The sequence below is a fragment of the Solea solea genome, chromosome 4, assembly GCF_958295425.1.
Source record: "Solea solea chromosome 4, fSolSol10.1, whole genome shotgun sequence".
Classification (NCBI taxonomy): Eukaryota; Metazoa; Chordata; class Actinopteri; order Pleuronectiformes; family Soleidae; genus Solea; species Solea solea.
In genome coordinates this window covers 5,970,900-5,990,745 of record NC_081137.1, presented here as the reverse complement: position 1 = coordinate 5,990,745, position 19,846 = coordinate 5,970,900, and the positions used below count along the sequence as shown (strand labels likewise).

The 19,846-nt window shown below is 42.3% G+C and overlaps 2 protein-coding genes across 3 annotated transcripts; one reads left to right on the top strand and one right to left on the bottom strand.

Annotated features, from left to right (window-relative positions):
* Nucleotides 1-1,010: 1,010 nt before the first annotated feature.
* On the bottom strand, nucleotides 1,011-14,671 carry LOC131458907 (RING finger protein 145-like). 2 transcript variants are annotated; one of them, XM_058628242.1, is made up of 12 exons: nucleotides 14,500-14,671; nucleotides 10,686-10,935; nucleotides 9,009-9,117; nucleotides 8,235-8,326; nucleotides 7,651-7,886; nucleotides 7,319-7,494; nucleotides 6,826-6,966; nucleotides 6,550-6,732; nucleotides 6,312-6,459; nucleotides 6,092-6,214; nucleotides 5,766-5,999; nucleotides 1,011-5,118 (listed from the first exon to the last, which is right to left on the bottom strand). In XM_058628242.1, exons 2-12 carry the CDS (start codon nucleotides 10,867-10,869, stop codon nucleotides 4,441-4,443), a joined length of 2,304 nt encoding a protein of 767 aa, XP_058484225.1. In that variant the 5' UTR covers nucleotides 10,870-10,935; nucleotides 14,500-14,671; the 3' UTR covers nucleotides 1,011-4,440. The 2 variants fall into 2 exon arrangements, with proteins under 2 accessions (XP_058484225.1, XP_058484226.1); XM_058628243.1 differs by lacking the exon at nucleotides 14,500-14,671 and having other exon boundaries at nucleotides 10,690-10,761.
* A 1,432-nt stretch (nucleotides 14,672-16,103) lies between these two features.
* Nucleotides 16,104-19,805, top strand: ublcp1 (ubiquitin-like domain containing CTD phosphatase 1). Its single transcript, XM_058627562.1, has 11 exons — nucleotides 16,104-16,242; nucleotides 16,541-16,758; nucleotides 17,013-17,104; nucleotides 17,280-17,365; nucleotides 17,438-17,553; nucleotides 17,679-17,777; nucleotides 17,879-17,916; nucleotides 18,098-18,196; nucleotides 18,323-18,439; nucleotides 18,552-18,679; nucleotides 18,780-19,805. Exons 2-11 carry the CDS (start codon nucleotides 16,605-16,607, stop codon nucleotides 18,808-18,810), a joined length of 960 nt encoding a protein of 319 aa, XP_058483545.1. The 5' UTR covers nucleotides 16,104-16,242; nucleotides 16,541-16,604; the 3' UTR covers nucleotides 18,811-19,805.
* The last annotated feature ends 41 nt before the right edge of the window (nucleotides 19,806-19,846 follow it).

The following is a 19,846-nucleotide window of genomic DNA, read 5'->3' as shown; positions in this document are numbered from 1 at the left end:
GCCAGGTTTGGGGAGTAAATGTCCATAAAATAACTACTTGCTTATGTTAGGCTCAAAGAAGAAACAGTAATTCTTCAAATTGAAATGATGCACAATCAATATTAACAGTACGAGTATCTCACCCGCATTTGTTTTCGCAACAAGGTGGTGATTTAAGTCCATGTACACATTGTTAGTTTAAGGCAGCAAACGTTGGTTTTTGTTCCTGACTGACGACGTTTTAAGGCACTTTGCCTGATGAAGATACGACGTTTTGGCCCAAATATTGAATTACTTACTCTGCCACATTTAGTTGCTGATCCCTGGCATACAGTACATCCAGTGAGCAGCAGTTCTCTCAAATAACCACTTCTTACCACCAGGGTATGGAGAAGATCATCTCTTATGATACAACAATGAGGTATCACGTGTACCTAATAAAGTGGCAGGTGTCTTTTTTTGCATTACAGGGTCAAACATTGAAACTTTATCACGTGCTTTGGGCCTAAAAGCAAACACCTTGTGCAGTATTGTAGTAAGATGAAAATAAGTAGTGTCTCAGGTTCCTTGGATGAATATTGTTTCAGCTTTAACATACTTTCCATTGTATGCTTCTGCCACGAAACTTTATTTTTGTAAAGCACCTTTATTACATATCCGCTTTAAGTGCAGATATATCAGTTTTAAACAACCAGAACCTGAACTACACAGAATTCACTCACCTTCAACTGCTTTCTCCTCCACATGAGGCTCGCGGGGGGTCGCTGGTGCCAATCCCAGCTGACAGAGAGTGAAAGACGGGTACAACCAGGACAGGTCGCCGGTCCATCACAGGGCTGAAGAATTCAGTAAAAGAATCATTTCACGATCAGAGAGACATGCAGCTGCTCGGCCAACTTCGGCTCTCCTGGCATATGGCATCGGTTGCTGCAACAAAATTGATTTACAAGTCTTAATTTGCCACTACTTCATAGACATGACATAGACATGACAATTCAAGCGTCGCAATAAAACAAAAAAAGGTAAGGGTCCAGAGTGGATGGTTCATTTTATTTCTGACATTCAATTGTTTGGAAAATAACCAAAAGGCAATGCCAGACATAAAACCCAAAAACCAAACATGGAGCGGTTAAACAGAATATATACGACTGGCATTCGGAGTCTGGTTTTACAGAGCAGGTCCTAAATGAATGCATGGAAAAACAAAACACCAAAAAAAAGAAAAGAGCTAAGAAACATTAGAAATGAAACAGAAGTCAATTCGTACAAACCCATAATCATGATTAGTCAGAGGCAACAGTAATGGACACAAAATAACCGAGTGCTACAGAGAGCAATGGCAGCTATAGATTCCATGATCACGTCTGCTTTACTTGAGCTGTTTTATGAATTAATAACCAACCATATATAGAATTATCAAGTGATTTCTCCATTAAAAGTAATGGAGAACATTAACTACACGCCTAGGATTTGACTATTAGGATTCCAGCACGACAAAATAAACATTAAGACTGAAAAATGTACCATCAGATCCTGACGGAGGGGGGAGTAATGTATATACTTGATGCAATGCATTTATTTGGCACTTTGGCTCCCATCTAAACAAATACAAGAGCATTTTTTTACATGAAGTCAAACACACAGCTGGAACCTCAGGTGTTCTGAAATGTAAAGAAATGCCCCCAACGTCTCTATAAATCAGATAAACCGGGTTAACATTCGATTGGATTTCTCCCAAAAAAACTCCGCAAACACATGAGGAATCGAGAGCTGCCAGGCTTCTCCGGGCCGCCGTTCATCAATACAGTTACCAATGACATTTATCACCCCGCAGGTGACGTCTTTGTGCGACACGAGCTCCGCGACCACTTTTAAGTGCTTTGTTTTTTAAATAAAAAAAAACAAAGCCAGAGGAAAAAGGGGAAAGGGGGGGGGGGTCGTAACGTGAGAGGTTTGAGAATACAGAATGTCCTTATGTTCACTTTTCAGAGGAACATGTGCAAAATACATCAAACTCTAAACATTTCATCTCTTTAAAAAAATAATAAACACAAACAAGTGGAGCGGCACTTGGGGCAGGTTTGATCCTACATAAATTCATGTATTCATTCTCAGCCCTGCGGCCAGTGCTCGGCTTCCCGGTGTTTAAGATAAAGTCGTTCATGGCATTAAGCATTTTTTAGTAAATAGTGGTCATAAGTAATACTGTTGAGGCTTAACCTCTGCCTCTCCTGGCCATCTGCACCATGCTGATCCCACTCCTAACAGTAGAGGGCACCGGAGTGATCACACCAGCGTTTAGGATGCGTCATACGGACATGAGAGGAGAGGCAGCAACACTGGCTGGTCTCACATCAGGAAAGAAGGCTGGCTTTCCCAAAAGCTTCTTGGGCCACACGTTGGTCTTTGTTCTCATGTAAGTAAAGACGCAAAGAGCAACTCAACCACTGAGAAGCTTTGGAGAATTCCGGCCCCGCCATGTTTACATATCGACACTCCTCCGGTTTTGAATATAGACACCAGACAGAGCGACATTTATATACATCACACACAAACAGATCGGGCCGCTTCCTCGTACACAAACACGTCGTGGGGATTTGGTTGTCGACAGCCACAAAAACAGCTTTGGAGCATTGCTAGTATAAATGACATTAGTGCAAATGCGACACAAAAAAAGAATATATATATATGTATGTATATATATACATATAAAGAAAAAAAACATTGGTAGCAAGGTGAGAGCACACAGGGGACAAATAAATGCTATGGTAACCGTGGCGGCGTGCAAGCTCTACATACAAGCGTGCATCAGGACTCGGCATTCTCAAGTTCAAGTCTTTCAATTAGATACTCGAAGACTTTTCAACGCACACATAGCACATGTGTGTGGTTAAGGGGGAAAAAAAACAAAAAAGCAAAACAACAAAAAAAGAAGAAGCTATCATAGCTCAATTTGCTGGTATAAACATTTCATGGGGGTGAAGTGACCGAGCAGCGAGAGGATAGTGATGGTGTTGCTTGAATGTGACTGAATGGACGTGGTGGTGAGCTTCCACCATAGAAACTCAATTATTGATCAGACTGGATGGGAAAACATGGGACGCTCTGGTTGAACGGCAGGATGAGGAGTACCACAACGAAGCAAAGCTAATGAGGACAAACTGTGGCCTCGTATACTTTCGTCTTCCTCATCTGCCTCGTCTTTTCAGTCCAGTCTGCCCTGCACGGCGTTAATGTGATGCCGTAAAAATCTCTTTAATAATAATAATACAAAAGTATGGCGATAGCAGTTTTTGCTGGAACCAGCCAAACACATGTGAATCAGAAGGAACAATCTGTAGCAGTATGACAAGAGACAGCTTGACAACACTCGGCGAGACCACACCATGTGTCCTCTGCTTAGCACCAGGCTTCATGTCACGTGACGGCCTCTGGAAACGACATTCAGTCTGCTAACGCTTCGTAATCAGTAATACTCACAGCTACAAAAAAAACTAAACTAAAACTTTATGAAATGTTCGGACTCTTTCCACTCTTTAAAATGTAACCATGAGTTATCGGTAAAGTCTGTCGAGGCTCTGCAAAGCTTCCGACCCATTCCTCGATGACATCACGGCACATACGGGGCTACGTCAAAAACCCAAACGCGATGACGGCGAAGCTACGCAAACAAAGGCATGATGCGAGTAATGAAATGTCTGGGATTGGACAGACAGAAGCAGCGTTGACTGATGTGGTGACTTCAGTTTCATTCAAGGTTTTTCACATTTTGTGAACGTGATGGTGGATGGAGATGAGATTACTGCTCTCCCCCTTTTTGCATCAAGTTTAAATCATTCCCAAACAAATAATAAAAGAAATACAGACAAGTGGAAAAAAAACACCACACACCCACCCACAGACTGTATATAAAATATGGATGCAGTCCTCCGGTTGCAAAACAAACCCCCACTGTGAAGCCTCGAGACTCGTGATTCGACATGACACTTTCTGCTTCTGGAAATCTTCCGACGTCACCATCAAAGTGAGAAGTGGGCTCATTTTCCCCCCATACATTTCCATTCAAACCCAGTTCTTTTGCAACCAGTGGAGTCGCCCCCTGGTGGATAACACTTACTTCCATCCTAGGCTTTTAGGCTTCAGAACCGGAGAACTACGTGTATTTCTATATACGGTCTACGATGGAACCATTGCTGGCATGAGTTTAACTCGGACACATTTGGTTTCACTGTTTCAAGAGGACCGCATCATGTGGTGAGGTTGGAATCCCGTGGAACTTTTTGTCTGCTTGGAGATTGTTTTGGTTTTTTCCTGTCAAAATGGATATGAAGGGGGCTTGGAGTTGACTTTCTGACATGACAGGAAAAGCAAACTGCTTGACACGTAGAATGCAAGCAGACTGAGTGTCATTTATGTGCATGCGATGCATGTATGCTGTGTGTGTGTGTGTTTCAGTGGAGTTCAGAGACTGCTGCTCGAAGGAGAAGACGTTTTGTCAGGCGCGTGAGAGGGTGGGTCAGGCTGTGATGATGAATCCCTGCTGTCTGGTGTCGACACTGGGGACGGTTCCGGGTCAGCACGGGTCATCTCTGCCTCGGCCTGTCGCTCTGAGGACAAGTGCTGAGAGATGCAAGGGGTGGAGGCGTCAGGGGGAGACGGAGGAGAGGGGGATGTGTCCATCGTGTCAGACGAGGAGGAGGAAGACATAGAGGGGTGATCTGGGGGTGACTGGTCCTGCAGAGGATCAGTCGTGAGTGGGGATGAAGGTGATGAAAGAGTCTCGACACTGTGCTCAGGAGCAGGAGGAACACCACAGGAGGAAGAAGAAGTTTCTCCAGCTGACATGTCAGGTCCTTCTTCTCGCTCCTGCTCTACCTTTCCCTCCTCCTCCTCCTCCTCCTCCTTCCCATCATCTTGAAGAACACCTTCTTCCTGCTTCTTGGCTGTGGCGTGTTCCTGCACTGCAGGATTGTGATTGGCTGCGGGGGCATCTTGGTTGGGGACGCCGCCAGTGGTTGGTGATTGGCTTTTGAGTTGCGAGTGGCAAAGAGGACATGTCTCCTGCACATAAAGCCATTTCTTCAGACAGCCAGCGTGGAAAAAATGACTGCACGGAGTGATCACCGCTGTGCTCATGTCCTGGTAAAAGATTAATACAAAAACACAAAACAGATGCAGCCTGTTGTTAGATTTTCTTAGACATGTTCGTCAGTGATATATATATATAAAAATAATAATACTTTTGTTTATATGGCACCTTTCATACATAAATGCAGCTCAAAGTGCTTGACAATGAAAAGAAAAACAGTGTATTAATGGATAAATAAGACTATAGTTGAGAAAGTGGCGCAGGTTTGTTTTTAAAAACATGAAATGCAAAAAACAGTTTAATCCAGCTAAATCCGACTAAGACAATCAATCTATGTGTATATATACGGAGGAGAACATCGCTATATTAGCCGTGTACGTCTGACTCCAACTAAGATTAAGCCTGATTTTAGTTTACATGTCTTAACGTCTTAATCTGACTAAAATCGGACTTTTAACATGCATGTAAATGCTAGTGTTTAAAAGCTAAAGCAACCTTTGATTCAGTTCCAGCATAAGCAGAACCAAATGTTCTCACTGGGTGATAAATTATTAAAACCTCAGAAGCTAAAAGAAGATGCTACATTTTTAAGAGCTTTGTACATTTGTAAAAAAAAAAAACAACAAGCTAACAAGCTAAAACATTACATTAGCCTTAGCTTTAACTTGAAACCTGAAATCATTTGGGCAGCTCATACCTGATAGCAGATGGCACAGATGTCGTTGTACTGCTCCAGCTGTGTGTTGCTTGCTGTGGGGAGGCTTTTGATCTTGTTTACAGCGTCTCTCCTGAGCAGGAAGCTCTGCCAGCCCAGCTGGGCTCTGAGCCACACGTTATAATAAGAGTGGACCAGGATGATGGTGCTTCCCATCACACTCCACTCCCCAAACACGGTCTCCGATACGCCGTAGCACACCACACACACCGCAACCTGACAGAGGACATACTGTGTGACGCCAGTGTGGGCACATGCTAACTTTTCATTCGCTTGTGTGTGTGTGTGTGTGGGGGGGGAACACTTACTAGAAATTCCAGCAATCGATAGGTCCCATTGACACAATAGATAACTTCATCCATGTTCTCTACAGGAGCCTTACGAAACTCTTCGACCATGAAGAGAATATAAATCAGGAGCGTACCAAGAACCTGACAGAGACAGAGGAAAGAGTTCAGATGTAATTCAGTTTAAACAATTAATATTAAAAGGAAGTTGTGGTTTTCACACTACGTGCCAGTGTGTTACCTGCAGTGAGGTGAGGATGGACGAAGAAATGATGATGAGAAGCCAGAAGTCCATGTGGAAGAACTGACAGATCATATAGGCCATGTAGGCCGGAAAGATCAGCAGGAACAGACAGAGAGACACAGCTCGGAAGTGCTTCCACAAACTCCTGAAGGACAAACAGTGAAAAGAATAGATGATGAGCTTTATGCAACATGTTAAATAAGAATTATACAATGACAGGATAAATGTATCTTACTTGTCTCTTGATGCTCCCAGAGCCAGGACTATGGGATCTGCTATCTCCAGCATGGACTGCAGGATCGAAGCAACGACGATGAAGAGGATGATGGAGAGGAGGAAGGCTCGGTGGATGACCTGGAGCTCAATGAGGCCGGTCTGGACAGCGAGGATTAGCAGTGTGATGCCTTCCGTCATCCCCCTACGTAGACAGACGAGAAAATCCCACAAAGCAATGAAAAATCACAAACATTCACCAACAAAGGCAAACACAGACAGGCGCAGTTGGACTGACCTGTGCATGGTGTTGTCGTTCATAAAGGCTCTGTAGCCTTGCAGGTAAAACTTGCAGAGCGTGAGAACACCCAGAGCGATGAAGGAGACGGTGAAGACGAGACCCAGCAGGGAGTACGGTGTACTACAACATTCTGCAATACTGAGGACAGAGAGGGATGAGACAGCAAATAAGATGAGGAGTGATGGGCTGAAGCGTGTAAGCTACTTTTGAGCAGAAACATGGAGGAATCATTAACAATCAACTTAAACAAGTTGTTTTAGGCTACATTTGTCTATCCATATTGGCTGTTACAGTTTTTATAGTATACACACACACAGTATCATAGAGGCTTAATCAGTGGCACATGAACCGTTCAGGAAGATAAGAAGATTAAATATACCATATTTGCACAGTATTAAAAACCTGGCCCATAACAAAACATATACAGATTTATATTAATCATATAAATAGCACAGTCTTCAGAGTCGAATCATTAGTGCCATCTTCCTACCTGGTAAGAAAGAGGAAAAGGAGCCTCTCCCTTGAGGTAGGCTGGTCTCTGGTGCTAAAGTAGGAGTAGATCTGCAGAGCGAACAGCAGCAGCCAGAAGCACATGAAAAGAACTGGAAGGACCAGCTGGTTCCAGAGGGACATACCCAAAGCTAGCAGCCCATACACCTCCACCACCTGGGGAACACACAGAGAGACAGTTTCAGAGATGAAGGTAATTGGGCCTAGGACACAACAACATGAATATTATGCAAGTCTCCCAGGAACTGTAGCAGAAATCCTGTGATTAAAAAGAGCTATCAACATTAGCAGCATGAATAGTGAGTTTATTACCTGAGCCAGCTCCCTGTAGGCCGTCTTTGCCAGGTTATATGGTACTAGTAAGTTGGAGGCCAGGAAGTAAATGACCTCCAGGCCGGTGAATATCATGGAGAACTTATTGATGAAGACGATGGTCTCCAGTGGCACCAGACACAGTCTGGCCACCAAAGGGAGAAGATGAGCAGAGAAAAGCCAAATCCTCTTGGTCTGCATCACACAGGAACACAGTGTACACACCACCAGCTGACCTGAAAGAAGATACACACAATCTGTGACTTTGGAGGCACTTTTGCTGATCTTTTGTTTAGCAACATTGTGTAGCAAGAGGCGACATGATAGGGCCTCCTGAGAGAATATTTTATTGTTACCAGGAGGCCAATTTAGTTGCTTTCACCCCCTCTCAGGATTTTAGTGCACCACCTGTGATCTCTTTATGGCACAGGAGACTGCATTACTACTCTCAGGCAAGATGAAACAGGTCCCGCACAGCCAGAGATAAATATTATACAACAACATTACCTTTACTGACGTCCCATCAAAGCAGATTATTTACTTAAAAAGAGGAGACACGCTTTACACTGCATGTGATGTTATACCTATGAGGGCAGTGGTGAATCTGTTCATGGAGAGAGGTTCCAGGTACACCGGTCCTTCATAGCCCGACTCCAGTTCACTGCGGACATAATCCCTGACAAAGAGAAATTAAGATTAGTATTAGACCTATTTACATACAGCACGATTGACTCACAGTGTAGCCGAGAACCAAAACAAACTAAAACATCAGATATAGTTGCAATCTCCTCTAAAACTCCAGTTTATATTTTTTTAAAGGACTTTTAGCAAAAAATAGCAACACATGGGCAAGGAGAAACACCAGTATAAATGAACACAATGAGATGAACCAGGCAAGCGGTCTTGTAATATTTGATTAGGCTTGATTGAACTGTTAAGCACTTTGCAGGATTGCTATATAAATAGGGTTTATTATTATTAGTATGTAAAACACAGGACATAATAACTCACATTTTAATTAATAATCACCTTTTGATCTTCAGCATTAATGCCTTTAGTGAAATGTCTTCAATGTATAATAAAAACAAAGGGAATGGTCTTGTTCCGATAGTTTTGGAAGGGACGACACAATGAATCAACTCTTTGAAAAGGATCCATTAAACTGTACATTGACTGCCAACTACGAGCTATGGAACCCCTGCAAATCAAACACTGATGAGCAGACCATTCTACTTGACAGGTGTATAAATGCATTTAGCTCTGCATTGTTAGACACGATTACCAGCGTAAATTCCATTATTGGAATCCCAGTAAAAGTTGTCTCCACAGCCTGTGTGTGAGTATATATATATATATACCTTGAGACTTGGTGACCAGCAAACAGCAGCAGGGCCGTGAGGACATACAGGTAGAGTTTAACCAGGTGCTGACGAGGCAGAGTCAGGAGCACCAAGCTCAGGATGTAACCTGTAAACACGCACACACGCACACACAGTTACACAAAGCTGATGTACATCAAGTGTTAAGTATCTCTAATCCTTCCTGTTTACGGGCCATAACCTCTTTGTAATCACAAAAGCGATATATGCCGAATGTGTACGTGCGACAAATGTTTCTTATCTAAGTGCAGGGAGCCGTTTCTTACAGTCAATAAAACAGTTGCTCATCACACAACAGACTACTAAACTAAAACCACGAAAACCCAAAGAAAACTCCTCAGTGCTTAGCAACAGTAACTGGTTTCACTGCCTCTCTTCTCCTCCTATTTGTGTCCCCACACACACGCACACGTAGTGTACATCAGCACATACCCAACCCATTGGCTCATTTACAAACTGCAGCCAAGTCTGACAGCACATAGAGCACAAACACAATCGTGTAAACAAAACTCTACAATGTGCTTGCCTTTTTTTTTACTTTACAGCGAACACATATCACAGCAGATTGTTATTAGTGTCATTCTCATAAACCGCTCCTGTGTCAAAATGCTGCATAAGCCTCAAAACATCGAGTTTCCATGACTGGCTTTATGAGAATGTGACTTTAGGACGTCTTGTTCTTTAGCGCCTTAAAATGCCATTTCTGAATCACACGGTTAGTAACAACAAAGACAGAGGTTTTCATGTCTGTCTAACTATCAGCAGAATATGTCAATTATAATAAATGATGGATTTCGGGCACAATTCGTGGAAGAAATGACTCGTAAATCTAAGCAGTACAGATATAGCAGCAGTGAAGCCAACAGAATGTATTCCATCTCTGGTGTTAACAGTTGCATGTGCGTGCACTTTGCTCTTTGCCAGGTACACAGACCAGATAGTGAAGCGGAAAAGAGAGAGCGAGGGAAAACGACACTGCATGTGACTCACGGGTCCACATACAGCTGCAGCTGAAACTATGAAGGCTGGCTGAGTGCGCCTGTAAAACTTCATGCTTAGCACGAATCTGGGAAAGTGCAAGAGAGCATGAGGAGGACAATAGTGCTGCTCACAGCTCTACCAATGCAGCAACACTCAGTTAGAGAAGTGTATCATAAATGTAGTTTTTAATCAAACTGCAGCGGGACAAATTAGACAAGTAATGGGAAACACTGCATAGACATCATTATCTAAACATCTAAACAATTTCATTTTAATAATTTAAAGTACACAGTACTCCCACTATCACAAACACTGACCAAGTTACGAGAGGGCAGATGGTGCCGAATTAAAACAAAGAAATAAAAACCATAAACGTAATCAAGAGGGATACAACCGTGACTGTAAGCACTCAACCTACTGATAAAGCCATAAGAACAGAAGCCAACAACCCTGTCCCACAGTTCAAACATGACACCTACACCTTTAATTATACGTTGAGAGATAACAACGGCTGCAGCTGTGTAAACGTGCGTTATCAAATGTATGATATGAAACGCAGCAGAGACAGCGCATAGCATTTGGATACTGCATTTGTTTGGCAGTTATCCTTGTAGCAAGAGAGTTTGCGCAGGAACAACCTGTGCATAATTGTGTGTGTGAAATAGCAACACTTACCTACATAGTGCAGGTATAGTGCTAGGTATTTGTATTGGAACAGCGGATTGTTGGAGAGGCTAGAGCGCTGGATCTTCTGGAAGAAGGAGCTGACATCCCAGCGGTAGAGGACATCCAGCAGCATGATGCTGGGGACACGCAGACCCACATTGAGCACCGCTTCAACTCGGTCCTTCACTGCCATGACGTCAGGTTCCTCTGATCAGCAGGCAGAACTCACCACTACGATGGGATGCTGACAGCAGGTGCGCTGTGGAGACAGGCACACAAAAAAAAACATTTAATACAATTGAAGACGGACGGGATGCAGCTTCATTAGGTGCTGCGGAGCTGAACAGCACTGAGAACAAAGGTCGCCGTTCTCCTTTGTGACCTGCAGGCAAAGCTGGACGACAGAGGGCAGCTAATCAAACACGGAAAAGGAGAGGGTGTGAAAAATCCTACCTTTGTGTCTGCTGTTCATAGATGCAGGAGAGTCCTTATAAGTAGCCCAGTCATCTTTGAACAAAACGTAACAGTGCTCTGTAAGCAGATTTCCACTCTAAGGACTTATGGAGTGAAACCAGCAAGTTATAGCCGTAGAGCAGTAAAAAGTTTACAGAACGCATTTGCCTGCTTCACAAGAATTGAGCTTCCTTAGAAAAGATATTGCCACTGCCATTTCCTGAAAATCTCCTGATCTAAAACCTACAGCCAGATAGAACTCATTTCATTTATCGCTGTGGCCCTTCCCTGTCACGTGTATTTCTGCTGCTCCCAGCCAATTTTCAGCCCGGGTGTTTCATGCCTAAGACCAGCCTCCTTTTTTGTGGTCGAGGAAACTGAATAAATGCAGGAAGGGTTCATGTTTACCATCATGTAGCTTTTATTATGGACATATTTTAACATGTATGAGCAGAGTTAATGCAAAAATTAAATAATATCTCACCGCGAGAAACCATTAGTCAAATAAAGACGTTAAATAAAAATACATGACTCCGTTTACAATAAGTGACTTCAGCTTCACTATTAGCATCTGTTGGCTTCTCTGCTGGGCCGCTGTTGTCTCACCGATCACAATCTCTGCCCCTCTGTTTGCACATCTGTTTTAAGTTTTAAAAACCAGCCATTAAACTAGTCTACTTGTTAAGTTCAAGTTCAGTATCACCACATGTAATGCTTCACTTTGTATACAAAAGTACAAATTAATACTAGGCCACTTTTGTGATTTGACCGCCCTCTCAGGTTAAAAAAAACCAACAAGAGGATATATTTTTGGGATGAGAGGTGGCTACGTGAACTGCTACAACAAATACCATTTACATAGTCAAATCTATCGCTTAATAATCAATTCAGACTTGATTAAATACACATTTTTTGCCACAGGCGCTGCACAGACCTCAACACGGGCAGAAGCAGCCGTGTGGCAACACTCTCAACTGTATTTTCAATGTAGGTGCGACTTAGCTTCAGATTTGATAAATGAGGCATACTAGCAAAAGTGCTTATTCCCATCTACACTTTCTTTGTTTGCTCACACACTGTTCTATTCAATATACTCTATATAAGTAACACATCAAGGCAAATGCATTTTAGTTTTTAACATTTTACAACACTGAAGTTAATACCATGATAAAGGTATTTGCAATTCAAATGCTGCAAACAATCTTTTTACAAGCAAATCCAGTTTACAGTATATACAAAAGGAAATCCCAAATTCGGATGAGGACTAGTCTTTCCCAAACAAAACAAGTTTCCAATATGTTTATCACTGGTCACTTTATTGTGTACACATGCTCAACTGCTTGTTGAAGCAATCATCTAATCAACCAATGACATGGCAGAAACTCAATGCATTTAGGCAGGTAGACAACGTCAAGAGGTCCTGCTCAAGTTCAAAAAGGTGATTTAAGTAACTTTTAACATGGCATTATTGTTGGGTCCACATGAGATGAACTGATAGGGATTTTCACAACATCTACAGAGAATGGTCTGAAAAGGAGAAAACATCCAGTGAGCAGCAGTTCTCTGGTCGAAAAAATGCTTTGTTGATGCCAGAGGTCAGAGGAGAATGACCAGACTGGTTCAAGATGACAGAAATGCAGATCAAAATACAGTAAATAACCATTCCTTACAACCAGGGTATGCAGAGAAATACCTCTGAACGCAGCACATGTCAAAACATGAAGCAGAAGACTCCTCTCAGCTAAGAACAGAAAAATGATAGTTTGAGTTCACATGGAGTCGCCGCAATTGGACAAACAAGGATTATGAAATGGTGCCTGATCTAATGAGAATATCTGCTAAATATAGGGGCCAAAATAATCTGCATCAATAATCAGCCATCAGCTGCTCTGATTTCTAAAAAACTTGTATTGGTCCTAGAAAACCCCATATTTTCCAATCTCTAATTGTGATGGCACATTTGGTGTGTTTCCTACTTAAGTAACGTTGCTGTCCATGTCCATCTTCTTCTTCTTCTTCTAAATCTTTCCGGCAGGCTGTACACTGAGAGGTGCAATGCTGACCTCCAAAGGAAAATATGTTTACATCCACACAGTCCAAAAGGTATCTTCTTCTTCGAATCATTTTTAGGCAGGCTGAACACCAAGAGGTGCACTGGCGCCTTCTTCAGGGAGAAGAAAAACAAAACAAATATTTGTCTCTGAGACCTGCCCAACCACGTTCATCCCTTGATGATTACGGTGACCCCCATGTCTTCAAAGCTCATCAAAGAACACCGTGGACGTCCAGCCAACAAATCTCAAGACATCATGGACAAAATCTCAAAAGAAGAGTTTTGTGCACCTTGTTGAATCGGTGCCACAAATACTACAGGAAGCTCTGAAGACTAAAGAGGGTTCAAAACCAGTACCGGTAAAGTGTACACCTACTACAGTGGCTGGTGAGTGTAGGTTAATGATTCCACCTCAAGCATCTGATGTGGACTATCCTTTTACAAACAAGCCAAGTTTTACAATGTGTTTATAATGGAGCTTGCCTTTTTTCCCCCCAGTGTTGACAACAGCAATGTAATTAAATCCCCGCAGCTCAGGGCTGGATTCTAACGACTTACATAACTGTGGATACAGCACGACCATCAGTGGCCAGAGAGATCACATCACATCACAGAACCCACGCTTATATAACGCAGCACAATCACTATTTTATACAACTTAATCCAGAAACAGCAAACGAGCAAAGTGTAGAAACACCGAGTGTTTTCCCACCAGTGTCATCACTCGTTGAACCGAAACTCCTACACAACAGCGTTAGGGATGAGTGAGTGCTGCATCGATTGTGGTGGTACGCCATGAACTCTAGTAACCCCTCTGTCTGTCTGTCTTGACTGAAGGAGATTTGTTAGCTTCGCCATATACACACCGCAGCTCAACGCATTACTTCGCATGTGTCGGTGAAATAAACCGGACAGGCTTCAGTTTCTCCACGCAAACAAACAGCACTGTGTTTAGTGTCGTGTTATTGGTGATATTGGGCTGCAACAACGTGCAGCTCGGCGGCGCAGCAGGCGCGGTGCCAACTCGTCAAGCTAACGTTGTCAGCTAACATCGCTGTCAATTAGCTACTGTCAACAACCGAGCTTACGTCAACACAACGGGATTAAAACACAGCAGAGAAGTGAGCTCGGCTCTAACGTTATTACTTTTGGACATTTTCACGTGAATTTACGGTACACGAACAGCAACAACATCGCCCTGAAGATTAGCACAAACTGCCCCGCTCCCAGCCACTAAGTCCAACTGTAGCCTGGCTAACCAGCGAGAAGACTGTGGCCGCCATCCAAGAGACCAATAAGAAAAAGCAGAGAACTTACATTTGAAGGACGACGTTCAGTATATGTACAATAGTTTCGAGGTGCTTTTCGGGTCGGATATCGATCATCTTAACTCGGCACCGCCCGAGTTAACGGTCCTTTCAGTGGAAGCGCCTCACTCTCAGAAGGATGCGGCCCATCCGCTCTTCTCACCTAGCAGCCATTATCCTGAGTGCTGAGAAGGATGTACTGCGCATGCGCACTACACTATGTTCATTTATTTTGATTTAGTCATATTTTCCATATTGTTGGGCCCCCTCATGTGTTACATCAGTTGAATTGAATTGAATATTTTTTTTTTTTATCATTGCACCCAAACAAGTGTTTCTGTCCAGCAACACATGATACATAAATACAGTTACTCACACACAAACATGTGGAAGAACAAGGGAATTTGGAATTTACCTAGGGCACCTACTGGAAAAAAAGTGTGCATGGCTCAACATAGCTCGACTCTACTCTACTTGTTGTTGTTGCTTTTCCATAAGTGATAGTACCTTTTTTTAGTTCCTGCAAGCTGAGCCAATACCCGCACAATGTCGAAATCTAGATCAGTTTAAAAAAGACTGTCAGACAGAGTCTGCACGCCAGTCATTCAGGAAGTTCTAAGTGCTGTTTTTAATTAACTGATTCTAATGATTCTGTTCACCGAAAATAACTGCTTTTCTCGTTACTAGTTTGTGTGTTCTTTTGGTGAAAAATTTGCAACGGCATCTTATGCATCACTTTTCTCCACTAGAAAGGCACTGCTTTAAAAATAATTAAAAAATGTAATTTTTGTTTTAGTGGCAACCAGTAGGGCACTTCATGTTTTTACCACTCCAGAGGGAACTTAAGTGTGTGTCTTGTGACTCAAGAGGGCACTTTAGTGTGCAGAGATTTTGTCCATTGCCAACAACTGAGGTTTATAAATAAATAAACCTTACTTACTACCATACTTACAATGAAGTTCATATTCACCTTAGTAAGTAACATTATTTTACTTATATTATATATTCAAAGTACACATACTTTGTTTACTTTGTTATTTGTATTTCTAGCAACTTTTGATTTTACTCCACTACATTTCCTAAATAAATGACCAAATAAAATGATGAGGAAGAGTTGGTAATGGTCTGTATTTACAGTACAGAGCTTTTCTAGTCTTGGTGAGCAGCTTTACACTATAGTTTTGTCATTCACCCATTCATACGCTTCAACACAGGGTTACGTGTCTTGCTCAAGGACACATATAGACTAGTAGGGCCAGAAAGTTAACCCACAACCTTCCATCCAGTTGAAAGAAAACTCACCCTACCACTGAGCTACCATGGCATAAGTTTTTTAATACTTTTATTTCTAAACGTAAAGTTCATTTTATATCAAGTACAGTAAATGTCATATACATTTTGACTTGTCAAAAGTGACTTGAACTTCTACCAAAGTCATTTTCTAGTGAGGTACTACTAAAGTATTTAGGTACTTTATACAAGACTGGGCGACTGTTGATGATTTACAGAGATTTAATGATTTGAAACTTTAACTTTAACGACAATTATGAAAGAAAACGTATGGCTATGTGATCACTATGGTAACAAAGGTTTTGTTCCCGACGTCACTTCCGCTCAGCTCAACGACGCCGGGAAGTACCGTGTGCGCTTGCTGCTGTGTAATTGAAACTGGACGGCAAAGTTCATTCATTCATTCTTTGAGACGAAATCTCACGTCGTCTACTGTCCATTATACGTTAGCTTACTCAGTCAGGTAAGCTAACCCAAACCGTGTAGCTCTGTCGGCTAATGTTTTCTCGTTGGTCTGGTTAGCGCTTGTGTTTTATTCGCTGCTAGCCAGTGTTAGCCACCTCGTGCTAAAAATATCAACACCAGTGACTGTGAATGCTGTAATTAGGTGGTATTCTGTCGCTGTGTGTGGAAACATGCAAGCAAAACGACACCCGTGCGACACCAGACAATGTCTCTGTGTGTCATTGTTCTTTCACATTCACTATTCTGTGTCCTGACACCTCTCCTTCTGTTTTCACCCAATTCCTTCTCTCTACAAGGGGTGTGTGTGTTTGTTTCTGTGTGTGTGTGTGCGCGTGAGTGAGTGAGGAGCAGGTGTGAGCCATGTCAGTGTCAGTGATCATAAAGTGGGGAGGTCAGGAGTACTCTATCAGCTCCCTGTCCGAGGAGGACACAGTGATGGATCTGAAACAGTCCATAAAGACTTTGACGGGCGTGCTGCCAGAAAGACAGAAGCTGCTGGGCCTCAAGGTCAAAGGTGAGAAGGGCCTCAGTGATGACAAGTGCACTGCATGCAGAGCTGCAACTAACGCTCGCTTGGAGCGATTTGGTCCAGTAAATGTCCTGGAAATGATGATGTTCACAAATGTGTTTCCGTTTGAATGTTATATTGAGCAAAGGACCCAGAAAATATTCACATATAATAAGAAAACTAGTTGATGATTAATTTAGTAAGTTTATTAAGTTATTTTGAGCTATTTTGATCTCTTTGATATCTGTTCTGCCCCCCAGGAAAACCTGCGGAGGATGAGGTGAAGCTGGGCTCACTGAAGCTGAAGCCTAACACCAAGATCATGATGATGGGAACCAGAGAGGAGAGTCTGGTAGGTGACTCCAGGGTCTACAATCCTAAACTAGTTTCTTTTCTAACTGGCTAGTGTTTGGGTAAATAACTAGCTTTGGTCAAGTGATTAATCAGCCACTTGGCCACCCAAATGAATTACTCTTTGTCTTTATTTTCTGATGTGTACACTTGTGCTTGTGTTTTATTTTGTGAAGGAAGAGGTTTTAGCCCCTCCCCCAGAGAACGATGATGTGGTCAATGATTTTGATATTGAGGACGAGGTCATTGAAGTGGAGAACAGGTAAGTTATTTTTTTTTATTTTTGTCCATGAATGTACAGAGCCTGGTTAAAACGTGTTATTTCTGTTTTCAGGGAGGAGAACCTCGCTAAAATCGCCCGCAGAGTGAAAGACTATAAAGTGGAGGAGTTGAATCCACCCAGAGAAGGCAAGGGCCTGCTGGTATTGGATGTGGATTATACACTGTTTGGTGAGTTATTGTAGATCCAAACTGTTATATTGGTTGTTGAAAACTGTCTTTATGATTTTAGGTCTTGTTAAGCAATTCGAATTTGGACACTGTGCATTAATATCTGCAATCCTGTTTGTTTTCAGATCACAAGTCGTGTGCAGAGACGGGTCTGGAGCTGATGAGACCATACCTCCACGAGTTCCTGACATCAGCTTACGAGGACTATGACATTGTCATTTGGTGTATGTCTTTACATTTGTTTGATTTTCTTCTCTTCCAAGTGTTGCATTGCATGGAATAACATGTAGTATGGATGTCTTACACTCTCTCTCTCTCTCTTTAGCTGCTACAAGCATGAAGTGGATTGATGCCAAAATGAAAGTAAGATTTTTCCCACTGTTGAGTGCTGGTGTCATGATGCTGCTGTGTTGCTGTACTGTACCACCGTTTTGTCAAAAGGTGGCAGTGTTAATCCATTTTTAATACACACTATTTGTGTTTGTGTATTTGTTCCCTCTTTAAGGACTGTTTCTGACATAAGTGTGTGTGTGTTTTTGTGTAGGAGCTGGGAGTGACTGACAACCCCAACTACAAGATTACCTTCATGTTGGACAGTGCAGCCATGATCACAGTACACACTCCTAAGAGAGGGGTTGTAGAGGTTAGTACATGCAACTGATCTTGAAGGAACATGTTTGTCTGTGACTTCACTGCTGTGATTCCTTCACATCATCATCATCATCATCATCATCTGACTTACTGTGTTTAATGGCTGGCTCGTGTCCAGGTGAAGCCCTTGGGTGTGATCTGGGGGAAGTATGGAGAGTTTTACAACAGGAAGAACACGATCATGTTTGACGACATCGGACGGAACTTCCTCATGAACCCACAGAACGGACTGAAGGTGGGCGGCCGACATCGTCATTATCATTTTGACCTTCACCTCTTCCTCCTCATCATTGTCGCGTGTGTGCTTTTCCTGTTTTTCTGTTTTATGTGGTGTCCGTATTTTTCAGATTCGACCCTTCATGAAGGCTCACCTGAACAGAGAGAAAGACAGGGAGCTGTTTAAACTTTCGCAGTACCTCAAAGAAATTGCCAAGCTTGACGACTTCACTGGACTCAACCACAAACACTGGGAGAGGTTGGCGCACACGATAATCTCAAATAAGACCTGGTATTAACAGTGTGAATCTGCATTTGGAAAAGTGTTATAGTGTAATATTTAATCCCTGTGTTTCTAGGTACTTATCCAAGAAGCAGCAGCACCACTGAGGAGGGGTGTGGACTTCATCCTCAGCTAAGACGTGGACTGGATGCCTCTGTCCCTGCATCCAGTTCTCGGGCACATACGAGTTCATTTCAAACCTCACCGCAAAAGAATCCTACATTAATCCTGCAGCGAGCGACACTCGAACGCTCAGGACGGCGACAGGCTTCCCAGTTTCTATACAGTATGTGCATGTTATCTGTGTCTCGCAGATGGTGACAGGATTGTTCAAAAATATTGTTTGCTTTTACAATGAGAGCTGCTGCTGTAACTGTGGAGGACGTATATAAAAAAAAAAGAAAGTGCAATCTGGTGTTCATGAAATTGGCAGTTTATTGGCATACATATATATATATATATATATATATATATATATATATATATATATATATATATATATGTATAATGCTGTTGGGAGCAGTTTAACACGTAATATCATGCAACAATCCTAAAACGGTTCAGATGGTCACCTAACTTTAATCCAAACCCTTGACCTTGTCACACGCGTTGATGGAAAACATCATCGTCGTCTGTCGTGACCTTCATGGAAAGGTCACTGGAGTGATATCAGAGACACTGTTACGTGTTTTTTTTTCTCCCGTCTCTGCTGTGAAGCTGGATGCACAACCGGAGACGTGTGTACATGTTTTTGTTTCGTTGTTGTAGGTTTTTGGTTTTATTCACACTAAATGCACTAGACTTATGTTGTGAAGAGGTTTTGATAAAAAAAAAAGAAACCGTTTTGGGTTAAATACATCGACGAACAATGTAAGGATGTGGAATAATAACGGGGGGAGAATACGACAGCACAAAACATGCATCTGGTTTGTTTTTTTTCTTCCTTTTGTAGCCTCTGAAGTTAGTGTGTCTGCTCACAGGAGAAGAGGAACAAAGAGATGTTCCCCTTTTTTCATGAGATCTGCCTTCTGGTGTTTTCCCTCATCACATCTTTACATCCCCGCTGTAAATAATGACAATAAACCCCTTTTTTGTACCTGAATTGTCTTTTCTGTTTGTCGTTTAATTCACAATTTATTCATG